The following is a 17,329-nucleotide window of genomic DNA, read 5'->3' as shown; positions in this document are numbered from 1 at the left end:
GGTAGGAGCAAAGCCCCAATGCCCATCGTCACGCTAGTAATGGTGAGAGTGTGGCATTTTCTTGGTTTCTGTGCTGGCCAGAGAGGGGCAAGCAGCTGGGTGCTGCCACACGCTGACAGTTCTGGTCTTGCTGAGCATGGTTCCTCCATATGTGTCCCTCAGGTCCTTCACTATCCCGCCAGCATGCACCTGGTTCGAGCCAACTTTGCCCTCTGATGCAGCATGCACCTCAGCTACTGCTTTGGCACCACAGTCTAAACGGAGCTCCTTCAAGGACCAGACCTTTCCTACATAGGCTGCCTGTAACTCCCAGACTGGGCTCTCACACAGGCTCCCTCTCTACATCTCCCCTAGATGATCCCACCACACTTCCCCTGGACTGGGAGCCTGCCCTCACAGTGGGGCTGGTGTTCAAAACACACTGAGCCCTAAGTCACCGAGCCCAGACCTATACCTAGAGCAGGCAATCGCTCCTCTTGATGCTGCCCCCTTAGAGCTAGTTGCATAGACAAGAAAATCTAACCCCAATGTCAGGGGCATGTCCAAGGCCACAACCTAGCTCCATGTTCTTTGTAATAAGCAGCAACCCCCAATCCCCATCCCTGGATCTTCCCTGCTCGAGTTGAGCGCCACCCAGCTCTCCAACCCCAGCTGTGCTGTGCGAAAAGGCACGGAAGAACAAAAGACCAGTGAGACAACACCATGGCTTTTGAACAGGTATGTAGGCGCTCTTGTTTAATAGCAGGTAAAAGAAGAAAATGTACAAGAGGAATAGACATGCTCTTCCCATGGAGGAACTGTCCCCTACCCAAGCGGCCCGCCTGCGTCAGCAGCTTTCCTCGTGAGCTGTAGGGAAAAACGTTCCCTTTCAAAATGGACTTCACTAAACTTTCCCGATCCATGTATGACTATGTGTGCAAAATAAAAAGGCCACTTCCAACACAATAGTGAAAAGTAATTGTGAATGCAGGCACCAAAAAAAAAAAAAAATGTGTGTGTGTGTGTTGCAATGGAAGGAGTCTTAAGTGCTGGAAGAAGGGAGCGTAAGGGTATGGCCTCCTGCAGGCCTGGAGCTTGCGGCCTGAGGGGGAAGGTCATGGTCAATACCAAGCTTGCAGGATAAAGGGTCACCTGTCACTGTGCAATGAGGCCGAGAGACCACAAACCTTGGTATGCAATGAAAACACAGCATGCATACCCTGTAAAATGGACAATCCTTTTGCCAGCAGGACTTCTCAGCTGGTTCTAATTTCCAGGTCCTATTTCTCCCACCTGCAATAGCTTCACATACAGCCTGGTTCTCCCATCATCATTACAGCTATGCAGACATGTAGGGTCACAAATCAACTAGTCTGTCCCTCTAGATCATGGACTTGGCTTCTCCAAGATCTTGACTGAAAGTTCACAGTGACCAGAGGGCAGATGGGGCATACGAGTCTGCATTTGCCCTTTTGCCGAGGCCCTCCAAGGCATGTTAACATCTGTAGGCACATGTGGCCAGAGCTGAGGAGCAGGGGGGCTGTCAGGCACACATGTTTTGTACAGGTCCTCTCCAGGGATGGTCCAACTCTATGTCCACAGACAGAGTGAAAATCAGATCAAATAATCATCCCACTTCACCACTTTAAGTAGCTGTGATGTTGCTGCTCCTGGTTTTGCCCTTCCCGGACCCACTCAGAGTCCATCTCCATGTCCAACTCGGGAGCGGTGCATTGCCTCTTGTTAAGGAGGAGTGGAAACAGGCTGAGAGGGGAGAGGAGACACATCCAGGGCCGGCCATGTGAGATGTGAGCTGGGGCAGAGTCACTCCTCAGGCTCCACCCTCTTCACCTTTTTCTCGGCTTGCAGTCAGACCAGTAATGGCGATCCCTTCAAAATGAAAGCACTGCTACCTGTTCCAGTTGCTCTCCATTGCACTTCAAGTCCCAGAACTCCGCGAAGCAGAGATCCTGCTGCAAACTGAGTTTGAAGAATGAGAAATGAGGGTGCCCGGGCCCATCTCCAGGACCAGGTCTTCACGTTCCCATCCTCTGGCTCATTCTGCTCAGCAAAGCCCAGTGTTTGCTGTCCTGGGTTTCCTTTCTATGGGCTTCTACTCTCCCTCAGTTTGTTAAGTTCTGGGAAACAGTGTTATCCTTGACCTTCATCCTAAAACCCTGGTCAAATGCCAGACCTACAGGGGGAGCCTCCGCAAGTGCCTGTTCTCCATCTTGGAGGAAGGCTCCATCAACGTGTGCATGACCTCTTCCCCAGGGTTTCTAAACTGTGAGATGATGTGGTGAGGGTGAGGGGTGAGCAATGAAAAAGGAAACACGGCCCTCTCTAGGAGCAACTCAGTAGCTGAGAAAAGCGGAGAAAGCTGTGCGGTGAGTATCTCCTTCTGACAATCCGACCTAGAAATGCCTGTGTGGCTTATTTGTCATTGTTTGGTGATGCACAATTATACTCTTGCCAACAGCCATTGGTAGCATCGTTCTGGAGTGTCGTAAAGTGCAGGTTCTGCTGATTGGCCTCAATGCAAAATTCTTACTTATATTAAGTCTTAGAACAATGTTTGGAACGATGGACACAGCTCCTAAGCTAAGCTGGTTCAGGCCCCAGTTTCTAGGGGACGTATTTAAAGGCAATCCTTCTCAGGAGAGGCCAAGAGATGGTCAGGAGGGTCTCAAAAGAGGACAAAAGCCTTGGGCTTGAGCAAGATGAACTTCCTACGTAACATATAACTTAGTGGGGTCAGCTGCATTAGAGGCAAAAAGTCAGGAGCCATGGTTTGGCCTGTTACTTCATGGTGACAGTGGCTCTGGCCCTACAAGTATCTAGTCTGACCATGGCTATCACCACAGTGCATAGCTGATGACAGATTTTTGAAAGACAGTGACCAGAAAACTGGTTTTAAAGCACAGAGGAACAATCTCAAGTAATCCTCAGGTTTCATCTGAGGATGAAAGTGAGGATAAAGGAGGAGTATTTTCAGGTCCCTGAGAGCTGACCCTGCTCAGTGGCACTTCTCTCAGTGGCTGCAGGAGGTCAAGTCTGGGGCTCTCAGTGCACACATGCAGGTCCCACTTGCCGAGCTCTGCCCTGGGCCCTGCACTCCGGCTGTGAAAGATGGAGATGAGATGAATGGGAAAGGAGACTGGGGCTCTGATTCCATCAAATTGGCTTTCAAGATAGAGGAAAACTCCCAGGGCTGAGGCCCAGCATTCCAGTGACCATGGAACTCACCCCTGATGCTGGCCCATTCAACTTCACCCAGAAGAATAACAGACTTGAGATAGATCTAGGCTACCAAAACTGCCCTCCCCGGGTGGTAGTGGATCCCTGGGGCTGGTGGAGTGAAGTTGTGTTCTGGCTACAAGCTGTGCTTGCTCCCCGGCCCAGGGAAGTCAACAGACTAGGGAGACGAGCCTCTAGCACAGTGTGCTGGCCTTCAGTGTGTGACGCAGTAATCTGCGAGGCCCGCTGTGGGGTCAGGCAGCAGCAGCTTTATCTGTGTGGTACATGGGGTGCCCTCTTCTTGGCTTACTGACTTTGCCTCTCAGTGTCAAGCACCCAGTTTGTGTAGTTCCTGAGCCCAGATCTAAACATTACGGGTAACAGGCAGTTCAGCACCAGGGATTAATGACCCTGTCCCATCGCCAGAATAATAATACGGAGAGCACAGTAATAACTTCCCCTGAGTCCCGGTCTAGCACACGACTCACGTACTTGCTTGTTCTTGTGCCTCTTACTATAGGGAAAGGTTATGTGAATACTGTACAGGAGTTAATAAAAAAATACATATGCTCTCTTTGAGGAAGAATGCACAAATGCAGGCCAGCCAGGCTGAAGCCCAGACTGTAGGGCTGCAGCAAGCAGCCCGGGCAGGTTCCAGGCGGGCCTTCACGAGTGGTGGCTGCTAATGAGTCCTCGGAGCTGCTTGGCCACGGTGTCAATCAGTTTCTGCTTGTCACGCTCATTTTTCCGAAATTGTGCAAACATGTTGTTCTTGCGACTGGTATCCTTCATCCTAAATAGGGAAAGAGAAGGCAGAGTGTTGGAGGAGGCAGCGTAGGAGAAGGTGCAGGAGGGAGGATGGCAATGATGTATTTTAACCACTACCCAGATAGAACCTGGGGTATTGTGCTGACGGGTTTCTGTGGACCTACTGTTCAGGAAGCAGCTGTCCTTCAGAGTCCCGAGCCCTGCCCAGCCTCTGTCACCCTTGGGAAGTAGGTCCCAAGCCAGCATGGAAGGGCCGACTCCTCAACATGTAGACTCCTAGGCCACGACTGGAGTTTGAGAGAATTCAGACTCCCTGGGGGAGGGCAGGCTGCCTTCACTACCACCCCTGGGAGCTGGGCCAGCACCAAGGCAGGATGGAAGAAGGTAAGAAAGGGACCTGGCCCTAGGGCATAAATTACCCCATACACTCCCCAGGGGCCTCTGGCCAATCCCGGACCTTTGTTTATTCCTGTAGGAGGCCCTTTGCAGAGGGCTAGATTAGAGACCAGGAGTCAAAAGGCCAGCTATCCCACAAGGGCACTTAAATATAGTACACTTGAGAAGAAAATACATATCCCCCAGGGGCACCCTCTGTGGTGAGGCTGACAGTGACAGTTACAAGGGAACAGGGACATTCCTTCCTGCTCTAAGCCCAGGGGCCTTCAGCTGGGTTTACCCAACAGGCAGATTCAGAACATGGAATGTGAGGTACAGCAACCCACACATGGGGCAAGGAGAAGTGAGGGCTTGGCAAGGAAGAAAGCCCCGGGGTAGTCCCAGCCCTGAGGGCTATTACACCTGGCCCCTTTCACACAAGGGAGTTGTGTGTGTGTGTGTGTGTGTGTGTGTGTGTGTGTGTGTGTGTGTGTCTGCCTGGCCTGGTGTTCAAGTATCAGGGAGGACTCCCTTCCTTCTGCTGAAGATTACTCTAAAGCCACAACCCAAATCAGACAAAAAGGAAAAGAAGGGAGGAAAATGAATTCTTCCTATATTCACAGGATGGTAGTTTAACAGCCTTATGTAACCACTGACTCCGTGACTGTCCGAAGCAGCCCATACACACAGCAGAACGGGAAGAAGAGGGCAGTCTCAGGGCCCCAAATGTTTGGGCTTCCTGGCCGTGAAGGCCTGGTGATGGGATTAGGCTGGTTTACACCCAGGGACACTCTAAAACCAGAAGAGTGTCTCTCCCACCTCCCATTCCATTTTATAGGCCAGGGATCCTGATTTACTCCAGCTTTGGCCTCCTCTCAAGGACACAGGGGGACTCATCTTTCTTCCCCCAATGTCTTCAGAAGGTCTTTGGGTCTCTCCATGTTCCTGCAAGGGCCTGGTTGAAAAGGACACATCGTCAAGCTCTTGTGGTACAGCTGGTTGTGGGGAGCAGGACTGGGTCAGGTGAAGGGATTGGTTCCTATGAGGCTGGAAGATGTGGACTTTAGGGATCTGGGGCTGTGAGGGGGCTTTGCTTTACTGTGCTTGGAAGGTGGCTTTTAAACCCTAGGTGATTGCTAGGACTCAGCAGCAAGCTTTTTAACCCAAGGGGCCTCTAGAGTGGCAGAGAGGCTGATTATCTTAGCCTATTTTTGATCCACAGGAATTGGTGGAGCCTGTACCTCCTGGATCCAGAGTCTCATGGACAGAGGAGTGAAGGACTGCTGAGAGTTACTGATCCAGAGTCATTTCGGATATATACCCAGTACACACAATCACTGAAGGACCAATTCAGAGGTCATCTTTTCATCCCATTTCAGCTGGGTTCTGAGAACTCTGGGATCAGACTTTGATTTAACTGAAGAATCTTTCCCGGGAGGCACAGGTTCCAGTTCTTAAAGCTATGGAGTCTTACCACCAGGACCTAGAGGGACCTGGTGAGGAGCCCCCTTCTGTCAGGACTGCATTTCAGGCTCTGCGCTTGCCTGACTTACTGAGTGTAGCAGGAAAGTGAGGAGTAACCTTTCACCTGACACCAATGGGGAAAAATCCCTGCTGCCACTCCCAGCCCCAAAGGAACTGGTGAGCCAAGGGTCACCCTGAGGATCCAGGACAGAGGAGGCGGCCAGCCAGTTGGCCCCAGGCTGGTTTAGTAGATTAGTATTGTCAGGGTGGGGACAACTCACAGGGTAGGCATTTAGTGTAGTCATTAGTGTCAATGAGGAAACCAGCAGGACTTGCCTCAAAATGATGGAAAGAGCCCAAGTGAATATATACTTACTCTCTAGATATCCTAGGGAGGAAGGTCATTGGGAGAGAGAACCATGGGAAACAAAGTTAAAATGGGTACATCAATCCCTGACATGGTCAGGAGAAAACTGTTGAGTGTTCTGTCTCTCAGTTCTAAACACATGCCCCTGCCACAGACTGTTACCTGCCCTCCACTTCTTCCCTCTCTCTTCTCCTGTCGTATTCCACAGAAGGAAACACATAACCTGGCTTATCCTTTGCCCGGCTTCTCGGACCTTTCATACTCTAGGACCTGAGTCACATGTGATTCATCACCTTATACACAGACTTTCTCCTGTGCCTGAGTACACAGCATCCCTGACCTGCTGTTCTGACTGCAAGAGTAAGCTGCCCTTTTGTATAGGTCTTGTTCTCTGGCCTGCCAGCTCTCAACTAGGTTAGCAATTGCCAGGCTGCAGTCTATGGCAGACCCCAGCTTCTGGGTGACATGTGGTTAGTGCTGCAATGTTCTGGAGCTGCCCAACTCAAGGGCAGCACCTCTGCTGTGGAGGGGCCACTGCTCTGCGGTAGGGCAGACTTGGCTGGCTAGTGACTGCCAAGGATAAGATTCAGACATCTTCTTGGGGCAGTTCCCCCAGGAAAGTTTAGGCTGGCAGGGGTGGGAGTTGGAGGCAGCTGAAAATTTCACTAATTCCTGGGGTTTGTCTGCTGGGAATAAGAGAATTCATCTATTCTGTGGGGCTGCTCTATCCATCATCACAGCTCAGATGACTGGGGTCACACTCACTGGTCATCAGACCTGTTGGAGCCCCAAACTACGCCAACTTTCTTTCTTCTCTAGTTATATATGGCTAAAAACACTTTACCCCATTACACTACAAGCAATATCAAAGTCCGGTTCTGTCTGATAGCTGCTTGTTGGGCTCAGGAATTAAGCCACAAGAGTAAGACTGGCCTGCCAAGGCAAATGGCTGAGACCACTGTTAGCAACTAAGGCAAGGATGTCTCTCATGGGAAGATAATCCTTTATACTAACCCTTCCAGCCCCCATTCTTATTCCCCACACTGTACCACAGACCACTGGACTAGATACTCACTTCTCAAGCAGTGTTAGGGCGGTCACTGGGTTTACCCGGAGGTATTTGCAGTTGGGTTGACCATAGTCTGCAAGATAGGTTGACCAATCCCACTGGATGAACAGATCCAGAAGCTGTAAAACATCCAAACCCCACACAGGAATTAATCAGACAGACAGGAGGCGTACCAGAATCCCAGAAACCCCATCATCCTTCACAACCAGCTGATTTGAAAAACAGAAATAAAAGTGTAGTGAAAGAATGGCTACAGATTGTATTGCAGCTAAGAATATAAATCAATCAGTATTAGGAGTCATATCTGCCACAAGTATAGCAACAGCACTAAGATTCTGGCAGAGGCCAAGCCTGAAACGGAACAAATGCTGGACTGAGTCAAAGCACAAGACTATCCTAATAATCACAATAAATATTCTTCAAATGCCTTTCATGTGCCAACCACCATTCTAGAAGTTAACTAGTCAACAGTGAATAAATGTGGACATAGTCCACAGTCACATACATAACTGGATGAACTCTGAGGTTAAAAGGTCAGAGTTCGTGTACAGTTTCATGGCTTACTGTATTGACTTTGTCCCAGTTACTCAGTTAACAGACAAACGGACACATGCCTAGATATAATTAGGACACAAAGGCACAGAGAAAGGTTTAGAAAAGGCATAATGAATCTTGTAGCATTTATATGTGGCAATACACGTTGCAACTATGTGGACACAGTGTGAAGAGATTGAACCTAAGCCCATGTTAAGTCAGGACTGAGGAAAGATTTAGTTCTTAATTGAGGATATAGTTTACAATAGAGAGTATGAGTGTTATAGAGACTGGATGCACTGAGCAAGGCTGAGTTCTGGAGATTTTGACATGGAGAAACCAAATTATTTTTGTTCAGAGTCTCCCCATCCAGCCAATTTTAGTGTCAGGCATCATTATTACAAATATTTCAAAACTATACTGAGTAAACCACCTCACATAAAAAGGGGGTTAGTAAACTCTGCCTTTTCCTCTAAAGCTTTTAGCGGAGGCACAGTCCCAGCCTCATATCCCAACGTGGAAGGAGAGCCCTCTTATTCCTGCAAGAAATTCCTAACTCAACACATATCCCTATTTCTCCCTTTCCAAAAGCTGCTAGCTGCTGGAGACAAGAAGAGAGCCACCTCTCTGTAGAATACTTTCATCCCTTCACTAAACAGCTGGGAAAACAGGCAGTGTGGACCTTGCCCTGTTTGGCCAAGCCTCCGGTTCCATCCATTCTGTAAGGGGCCTGCTGTGATAGCCTAGTGGCTAAATCCCTGCCTTGCACGTGCCGGGATCCCATATGGGTGGGTGTCAGTTTGTGTCCTGACTGTTCCACTTCCCATCCAGCTCCCTGCTTGAGGGCTGGAAAAGGAACAAAGGATGGCCCAAAGTCTTGGGACCCTGCATCTGTATAGGAAGCCCAGAAGCTTCTAGCTCCTGGCTTTGGACTGGCTCAGCTCTGGCCGCTGTGACCATTTGGGGAGTGAATAAGTGAACGGACGATCTTTCTGTCTCTCCTTCTTCCTGTAAATTTGCCTTTACAATAAAAATAAATCTTTATTTCTATTTTTTTAAAGATTTATTTATTTATTGGAAAGGCAGATATACAGAGAGGAGGAGAGACAGAGAGGAAGATCTTCCGTCTGATGATTCACTCCCCAGGTGAGCACATGGCCGATGCTGTGCCGATTCGAAGCCAGGAGCTTCTTCTGGGTCTCCCACATGGGTGCAGGGTCCCAAGGCTTTGGGCCGTCCTCGACTGCTTTCCCAGGCCACAAGCAGGGCGATGGATGGGAAGTGGAGCTGCCGGGATTAGAACCAGTGCCCACATGGGATCCCGGGGCGTTCAAGGCGAGGACTTAAGCCGCTAGGCCACACTGCCGGGCCCAAATTTTATTTTTTTTAAAAGAATCCAATTGTAGGTAACTCTGTAAGCTGGAGAGAAGTAAGCAAAAGTCCCAAACCTAAAGCTGAGAAATGTTTCTACACCTCAGCCAAGAAAAGGATGTTAAAGGTGACAGAAGGAGGAAAGTGAATAAAGGAAAGGCTGGCTGGTCTAGGCCAGCGAGCTCCATGGGGCTGTCTCAGGCCCCAGTTAGCTCATTGTCTATTTTAGTTGGTGAGAGAGAGTCCATCATTTCTTCTATCAATTCAAAGTCCATAGAATTCTCATTTTCGTTTAAAATTTATTTTAGGTAGAGTTATGTAGGAGAAGGGAGGCAGGGAGAGAGATCTTCCAGCCACTGGTTCATTCTTCAGATAGTTACAGTGGCAAGTGCTGGGTCAGGTGGAATTTATTCCATTCTAGGACGCTGTACAACTTTCCACAACTGTACAACAATTCTGGGTCTGTATTACTTTCTACAGTCTTTCAGCGTGGCCTAAAGCCAGATCTCATGGACTCCTCTGAGAGAGAGATGGACATGGGGTGAAGGGGAACTTAACTAAGCTTAACTGCAGGGAAGTTTTATTGGATTCCATAGGACAGTGTGAGAATAAAGGACCAAGAAAACCCAGCAGGCCAATTTATCAGCATGGTACTTTGATTTTCAGAGCGTGATTTTCCAGACTGGATCAGTTCTCCTGGTCTGATTCTCCACACACACACACAAAACTTGTTAAACCTTAATAGATGCTCTCCCAAGGTCATCACTGGTCATCACTGATAATGCTTTATCTTTTAACCTTTCATTTGGAAGTAATTTCAGACCTACCAAAAAGTTGCAAGAATAAGCACAGTATAAAGGACACGCACAGTATTCTTTGTATCAGAACTACCTACAGCTCATAAGCTCCATCATGTGTATGTTTTCCATTGTCTCTCCCTCTCTTGTTCAGACACATTCTTTTTCTGAGCTACCTGAGAGTAAACTCATATTTCATAGCTCTTTATCCCCAGGCACTTCAGTGTTTCTAAGAATCATGGATATGATTTTGAATAATGACATTACAATTTTCAATGGCAGTTTGATATTAATATTATGTATATTTCAATTTTATAAATCAACCCACATGATGCTCTTTGCAGCCTGTTTGTTATTGTGTCACTATCCGATGCAGTTTAGGATTAGGTATTACATTTAGTTGTCTTGTTTATTTAGTCTCCTTTACTAGGAATTTTTTCCACAGCCTTTCTTTTTCTTATGTGACATTGATATTATTGAACATCTCAGATGGTCTGCCTTTCCCCCCTCCCACAATTTGGTTTTCTCTGACTTTTTTCTTGCTTGCTTTCTATAAATAAATACTTCATTTATTTATTTGAAAGGTACAGTTACAGAGAGCGAGAGAAGGAGAAACTAAGAAAAAGATCTTCCATCTACTGGTTCACTCCCCAAAGGGCCACAAAAGCTGGAGGTCTGCCAGGCCAAAGCCAGGAGCATGGTTTTCTGGGTGTTCCAAGGTTATAGGAGCCCAAGAACATGGGCCTCTTCTTCTGCTTTTCCAGGTGCACCAGTAAGGTGCTCAATTGGAAGTGCAGCAGCTGGGACTCAAATCTGTGACTATATGGGGATGCCAGCACTACAGTCAGCAGCTTAATCCACTGAGCAACTCCTGTCTGAAGAGTTCTTATATGGTTTAAGACATGCATGCACTCCTAAAAAAAAAAACACTATGCTATCCAATCTAGAGACACACAATATTTATTTATCCCTCGCTGGTGAAATCAATTTTGAATACCTGGTTGGGTTTTCTGATTTCCTGTGGCTTAGTTACTATATCTTCCTTTGTAACCATTAAGCCACTGGAGAGCAAATATATTGTTCTTGGTGAAATCTCTTCCTCTTATGTTTCACATCCACATATATTTTCCCATTTAAAAATTATTTATTTACTTATTTGAAAGGAATAGTGTGGGAGGGAGACAGAAAAATCTCCTACCTAGTTTACTCCTGAAATGGTCACAAGCCAGAAGTCTGGAACACCATTTGGGTTTCCCATGTGGATGATGGGAGCCCAAGTACTTGGCCTATCTTGCTTGCACTGAGTTCTCAGGCATCATTAGCAAGGAGCTGGATAGACACGGGGCAGCCAGGAATCAAACCAGCACTCCAATATGGGATACTGGAGTTGCAGCTGGTAGCTTAACCAATGGGGATGCTTGTTTCATCCTACTTTTGTTAGGATGGTTGCCAACTGATAACATTTTAACATCATCTCTTCCTCCAGTTATCAGTTATTATACAGTCTACTGTAGGTAAATACTCTTCCTTTTTCTGCAATTAATATATCTGTCAATTTGTTATTGTCATGATTTCATGGGTTTCCATTTGTCAGTGGCTTATACTTATCACTAGGCTTACTATTTTGGCACTTGAGTTGTTCCACTCAGAAGTGAGAACCCCTTCAGGCTGGAACTGTGTCCTTGTAACCTATCACCATCAATTTTTTGAGCACTACCTACTTTCTGGTATAATACGGTATCGGGAACTTGACTTGTAGCTACTCTGCCCCAACTCTTCAGAAGTTTCTTTCACTAGGAAAGTTCCTGGAGATGAAGATTTGAGGGTGATGTGTGCTCACTGCTGCTGGGGCATTACATTGACAGCTACGGGAAGTCTTTAGTGGGCTGAGCCCTTTTGGCACATGAAGCTGGGAATAACTTTCGAATCATATGTACATGCATATTTCTGACATCACGAATCCACACCAGTGCCCACAATTCTAATTCATTCTCACAGGGTTCTTTTTTGCCTTCCCCAGTGAGAACCTTGGCTCTCAACATTATAATCAAATTGCTGAACCCTATAATATATTTAAAATGGTCTCAAAATTGTCTGTATATATCACTAAAAAACAAAAGGCAAGGTTACTAAAAAAAAGAGTTAAGGATTTGTTTGTAATTCTCCCTCTCAACCAGACTGTTTAGAAATACTGTGTTGACAAGTCACTTGGATTCATTATTTTTTCCACTTCAATGTAGTTGTGTAGTTATTCAGCTAAATGCAATTGGTTTCTGCACCCTGCCCCTGACATTTGCCCTTAGTCTTAAGCTTTTTTCTCCCATCTTCATTAATTTAATTTTTTAAAAATAGGACATTAATATGGTTGTAAAAGTTAAAACAGTACAAAAAGATTAACCGGAGGAGAATCAAGATGGCAGAATAGGGTAAGGACACGTACAAACGGATGGAGAAACATTTAATCAGGATGAAGCTGAGAGAAGACATTCCAGGAAATAGAAGAGGACAGAGCAAGAGCTGAGGGGTACCTGGGGACTGACAGACAGGAAAGCAGCAAAAACAATGGTGTGGTGTTCCAGTGACTGATAATCCAGCGAATTCAACTAATGGCGATCTAAACTTCACCAGCAGCAGGAACTCCACCAGCAACTAGGTGGGAAGGGACTTTCACTGGGAAGTTGGGTGGTGAATCCAGACAAAGAACTGTTCATCCTGCTGGTCTGTTTCATTTGACCAGGAGCAGAGACAGAGCAGCAGATTCAAGACAGTGCGAGAACACGGTGGATTTCACAACCAAGTTGCCCCCTAGAGCTGAATGGGCGCCATTTTGCCTAAGGTGGCAAAAGCAAGGGAAAGGACTGAACATGCGCTGAGCTGGGAGTGAACTCATTTCTGACTCAGTGAAATGCAGTAACGGGATATTCTACAGGTTCTACCCAAGACAGGCCTGGGTAGCCCTCAGACCAGACAGCAGATCAAGAACTTTAGTAGAGGCACATCAGGCACCATTTTGTACACTGTGGCAAAAGCTTAGGATTGTAGGGGACAACAGTGAACTGCACATGTGTTGAGCTTGCAAGAACTCACTGAGTTCAGTGAATTTCACTGATCCCACAGGAAAATAATACCAGCTATGGCATCATACAGTTCAAAATAGGTCCGTGTGGCACTCAGACCTAATGTCCAACAGGTTCCAGCAAGATCAGCACCATCAACAATCTAGCTTTATAGGACACTTGGTGTCTCCCTACTCCTGGCACCTGCTCCAACCAGAAGTGGGAGAAAGGTTGTATAGACAACAGTGCAACCTCAGCATGATAGCACAGGAGGTGGAGAGTGCTGAGACCACAGTGGAAATCTAACATAAGAACCCAGACCTGGAACTTGCTGGAGGGAGTGGCACAATTGGCTGCAGGTAAAGAGCTGTGTACCAAAATTGAACTGTAGACCTGTGAGTGACACAGCTTAGAAAACTGCCCCAAGGAGAAGAATCTGATAACTAGAAGTACAATGATCAAGAGCAAAAGAAGAAGATACAAAGGCAAAATGAATATTACTGAAGACTCCCCTGCAAAGGAGCGAAACCCTTTGCTAACCTCAGAGTTAACTGAGAAAGACGTCGAAAAAATGGGGGACACAGCATTCAGAAAACTCATTATAAAGCTTCTTATCAACATGATAAGCACATACAAGAGTTCAAAGAATTTAAGGAACATTTTACACAAGCAATAGCAGCAATAAAGCAAATCAAGGCTGATAAATCAGAAATTAATTAAAAGTACAGTGGAAAATCTCCAAAATAGAATGAAGCAAGCAGAACAAAGAATCTCAGGATTGGAAGATATTTCCTGTCATCAGGGGGAAACAAACAAAAAGCTGGAAGCAGAGCTGGATCAGGCCAAAAAAAGTATTCAAGAATTGAAAGACACTAGTACGAAGCCAAATATTAGAGTTATGGGAGTCCCGGAAGGTGCAGAAAGAGAAGCTGGGTTTATAAATGTATTTAATGAAGTAATCAGAGAAAATTTCCCTAATCCAGAGAAAGAATTGGGAAACAAGATCCAGGAGGGGCACAGAACTCCCAAAAGGCTTGAACAAAAGAGATCTTCACCATGACATATCAAACTTTCTCCAATCGAACAAAAGGAAAAGATCCTTAAATAAGAACATGAAAAAAATCAACTGACATATAAAGGAATGCCAATTAAACTCACAGGAGATCTCTCACAGGAAACTCTACAGGCCAGAAGAGAATGGAGCAACATATTCCAGATTCTAAAAGAAAAAAAATGTCGGGCCAGGATAACATACCCAGCAAAAACTTTCCTTTGTCTTTGAAAAAGAAGTAAAATTCTTCCACAGTAAAGAAAAGTTAAAAGAAGATGCCTCTTCCAAACCTGCCCTACAATGATAATTCACGATGTTCTCTTGATAGAAAAAAGGAATGGCACCCACCAAAATCAAAGGCGAACGGGAAGAACATCCCAGTAAAATGACAACAGAAGACTAAATCAATGAACAACCCATTCCTAAAATGACGGGACCAAATTACCACCCATACATATTAACCTTGAAAGTAATTGGCTTTAGCTCAATCAAATGTCACAGATGAGTAGACTGGATTAAAAAACAAAACCCAACTATTTGTTGTCTAGAAGAGACACATTTCACCAACAAAGCTCAGTGGAAGCTATATCTCATGGATTTTGATTTTTTTTGTTAGTTTCACCTCTTCAAAACACTTTCTTATGATTAAATTATTCAATGACTCATAGATCATACAGTAGCATCGTTTTCAAGAAGGTTCTTGATTTTCTTTTTCATTTCTTCAGCGACACATTAGTCATTCAGTAGCATGTTATTTAAGTTCATGGTGTGGTTAATTTCTTTTTTCTTCCTGTTGTGTTTGTTGTGTGGCTTTTCACTTAATGGGATGTATAATAGCTGTGTAATGGAGACTGACATATCTATTCATGTTATTCAACTTCACGGCACAGTAAATTTCTATTTTTACTCCTATTGTTTATATTTTTTTGTGACTTTTCATTTAAGGGGAAGTATACTAACTGTGAAATAGAGACTAACATATCCAGATGTGAGGTTACAATGCAGTACGCATCTCTACTTCCAGACAAAGATGGACTTACAATGAAACTGTTTACTATATCTGGGCAATAGGATGCTGGACTCTCTGCCATTGTCCATGCCCACAATGATGGACATATGACTGTACATGAAGAACTATACTTGAGTAATGATACAGAGGAACTCGGGGGGGTGGGGGTTGGGGAGGAGATAAGGGAAATCTCAGGAGCTTATGGAACTGTATCATAAAATAATAATAAATTTTTTTAAAAAGAAGATTAACCTGAGAAGTGTCACGCCTTTGTTATATTTCTTTTGCCCCGATTCCTGTTATGTTTTATGTGTAACCAACCACCATTGATTTCTCTTTCCTGTATTTCTATTTGTAAAGATAAAACAGATGTAAGTGTGTTTGCTCTTCTTTGTTTTACAGAGTGTAGTACGGTGTATTTGCACTCCAAATCATCTTACTTTTTGAAATGATCAGTAAGAGTGGATGCAGAAGAAAGGTACAGAGTTGGCAGACTGCACAAAGATCACTATTTCTTCAACTGCATTATTGCGCTTCCCAATACAAATTTTACCACACTTCCATGTTATGTGTATTAAATTAATTAATATTTTTCTTTATATTGACTCCTGTTTTGATTATAAGACAATTTAGAAAATTATATCAGTTTAATGAATGGGAAACCACTATTACTTGTTATAAAACACTAGCACCACAACAAAAATTTTTCCTTGTTATCAACAACGTTACAATGGAATAGCCTCCTTGCAACATGATTTGGTGTCTGTTGGTGCATCTGGTTACTGGAGAAACCCGTTTTGAGTATCATTCTATGTGGCATTCCGCAGCATCTATATTCCATTCAACCCATGCTTTAGGATTAGTTTGTGACTTCAACTGAGAATTGAGGGATGACTGAGTGCATGGGATAGAATTAAGTGATTTATATAAACTAAAAAATCATTTAGAATAGAAGTCTGGTCACGTATCAGCCTTATAACAGGTGCACGCATGGGTCCTCTGTCTTGGGCTACACAGCAAGCTCTACAGCCAAGGGTCTGGCTTGGCCAGTGAGCCTGGACAGGCCACACAACTTGCTAGCACAATACCAACTATAGTTCATAAAAGAAAAACTAGCTAGTCTATATCCTCGTTTTCCCCATTCCTAGTAATTAGTTTCCCTTGAACTTGACTTTAAAAATATATATATATATATTTTTTTACAAAGTCAGATATACAGAGAGGAGGAGAGACAGAGAGGAAGATCTTCTATCTGATGATTCACTCCCCAAGTGACCACAACGGCCGATGCTATGCCAATCCGAAGCCAGGAGACTCTTCCAGGTCTCCCACGCGGGTGCAGGGTCCCAAAGCTTTGGGCCGTCCTCGACTGCTCTCCCGGGCCAAGACAGGGAGCTGGAAGGGAAGCGGGGCTGCTGGGATAGAACCGGCGCCCATATGGGATCCCGGGCGTGCAAGGCGAGGACCTTAACCACTTGCGCCACCGCGCCGGGGCCCTATTTGTATTTCTTAAGTTTCATAAAATTGAACCTGGATTTCTTTTTTTTAAGATTTATTTTTATTGGAAAGTTAGATACACAGAGAGGAAGATCTTCCGTCCATTGACTCACTTCCCAAGTGGCTACAACAGCCAGAGCTGCACCAATCTAAAATCAGGAGTCCAGAGCCTCCTCTGGGTCTTCTACAAAGGTGTAGGGTCCCAAGGCTTTGGGTCGTTCTCAACTGCCTTCCCAGGTCACAGAGAGCTGGATGGGAAGTGGGATCTCCAGGATCAGATGTCCACATGGGATCCTGGCGCTTGCAAGGCAAGGACTTTAGCTGCTAGGCTACCGTGCAGGGCCCAGGTTTTACATTTACAAAAATGTTGAAATAGCAAGTCTAAACTGTGGTGCACACAGTCTTAGTGGACTTGAAATATGTTTTGGTTATCAGATAATGGCTTAAAGATGATGGCAATCATCTCAGAAATATTAAACATACCTAACATGCTTGTGCCTTTGTCATGGATTTCAATATAAAAGTAGTGGTAGATTTTACTTTCCTAAACACTTTTCTTCATTTTGAAATAAGTCAAACATATAAAAAAGCTGCAACAAGATTTTACATGGTTTCTCTATACACTCTGCTCAGCTTTTTCAATGCTCACAACTTACATCACCACGGTACTTATGCCGGACCAGGAAATTACCACTGTACATCACTATCAACTAAACAGCAATTTTGTAAAACAGCTTATCATGCAAAGGTAAGCC

General features: G+C 45.2%; 1 protein-coding gene across 5 annotated transcripts in view; it reads right to left on the bottom strand.

The window, feature by feature from the left end:
• Positions 1-2,411: 2,411 nt before the first annotated feature.
• The window catches only part of EXOC6B (exocyst complex component 6B), a 498,452-nt gene continuing 483,534 nt past the window's right edge, over positions 2,412-17,329 (bottom strand). For 3 of the 5 annotated variants that reach the window (XM_040993230.1, XM_040993233.1, XM_040993231.1), the window contains 2 exons: positions 7,266-7,378; positions 2,412-4,009 (listed from right to left, as the gene is read on the bottom strand). In XM_040993230.1, the coding sequence (XP_040849164.1) occupies positions 3,883-4,009; positions 7,266-7,378 (240 nt within the window). In that variant the 3' untranslated portion in view covers positions 2,412-3,882. Of the gene's footprint in view, positions 4,010-6,199; positions 6,212-7,265; positions 7,379-17,329 lie in introns of all 5 variants that reach the window. The other 2 variants (XM_040993234.1, XM_040993232.1) reach the window with 1 other exon arrangement.

The sequence above is a fragment of the Ochotona curzoniae genome, unplaced genomic scaffold (assembly GCF_017591425.1).
Source record: "Ochotona curzoniae isolate NIBS_2020 unplaced genomic scaffold, NIBS_Ocur_1.0 contig_883, whole genome shotgun sequence".
NCBI lineage: Eukaryota > Metazoa > Chordata > Mammalia > Lagomorpha > Ochotonidae > Ochotona > Ochotona curzoniae.
The sequence above is the reverse complement of the archived record's forward strand: the minus strand, read 5'-3'. Positions and strand labels throughout refer to the sequence as shown.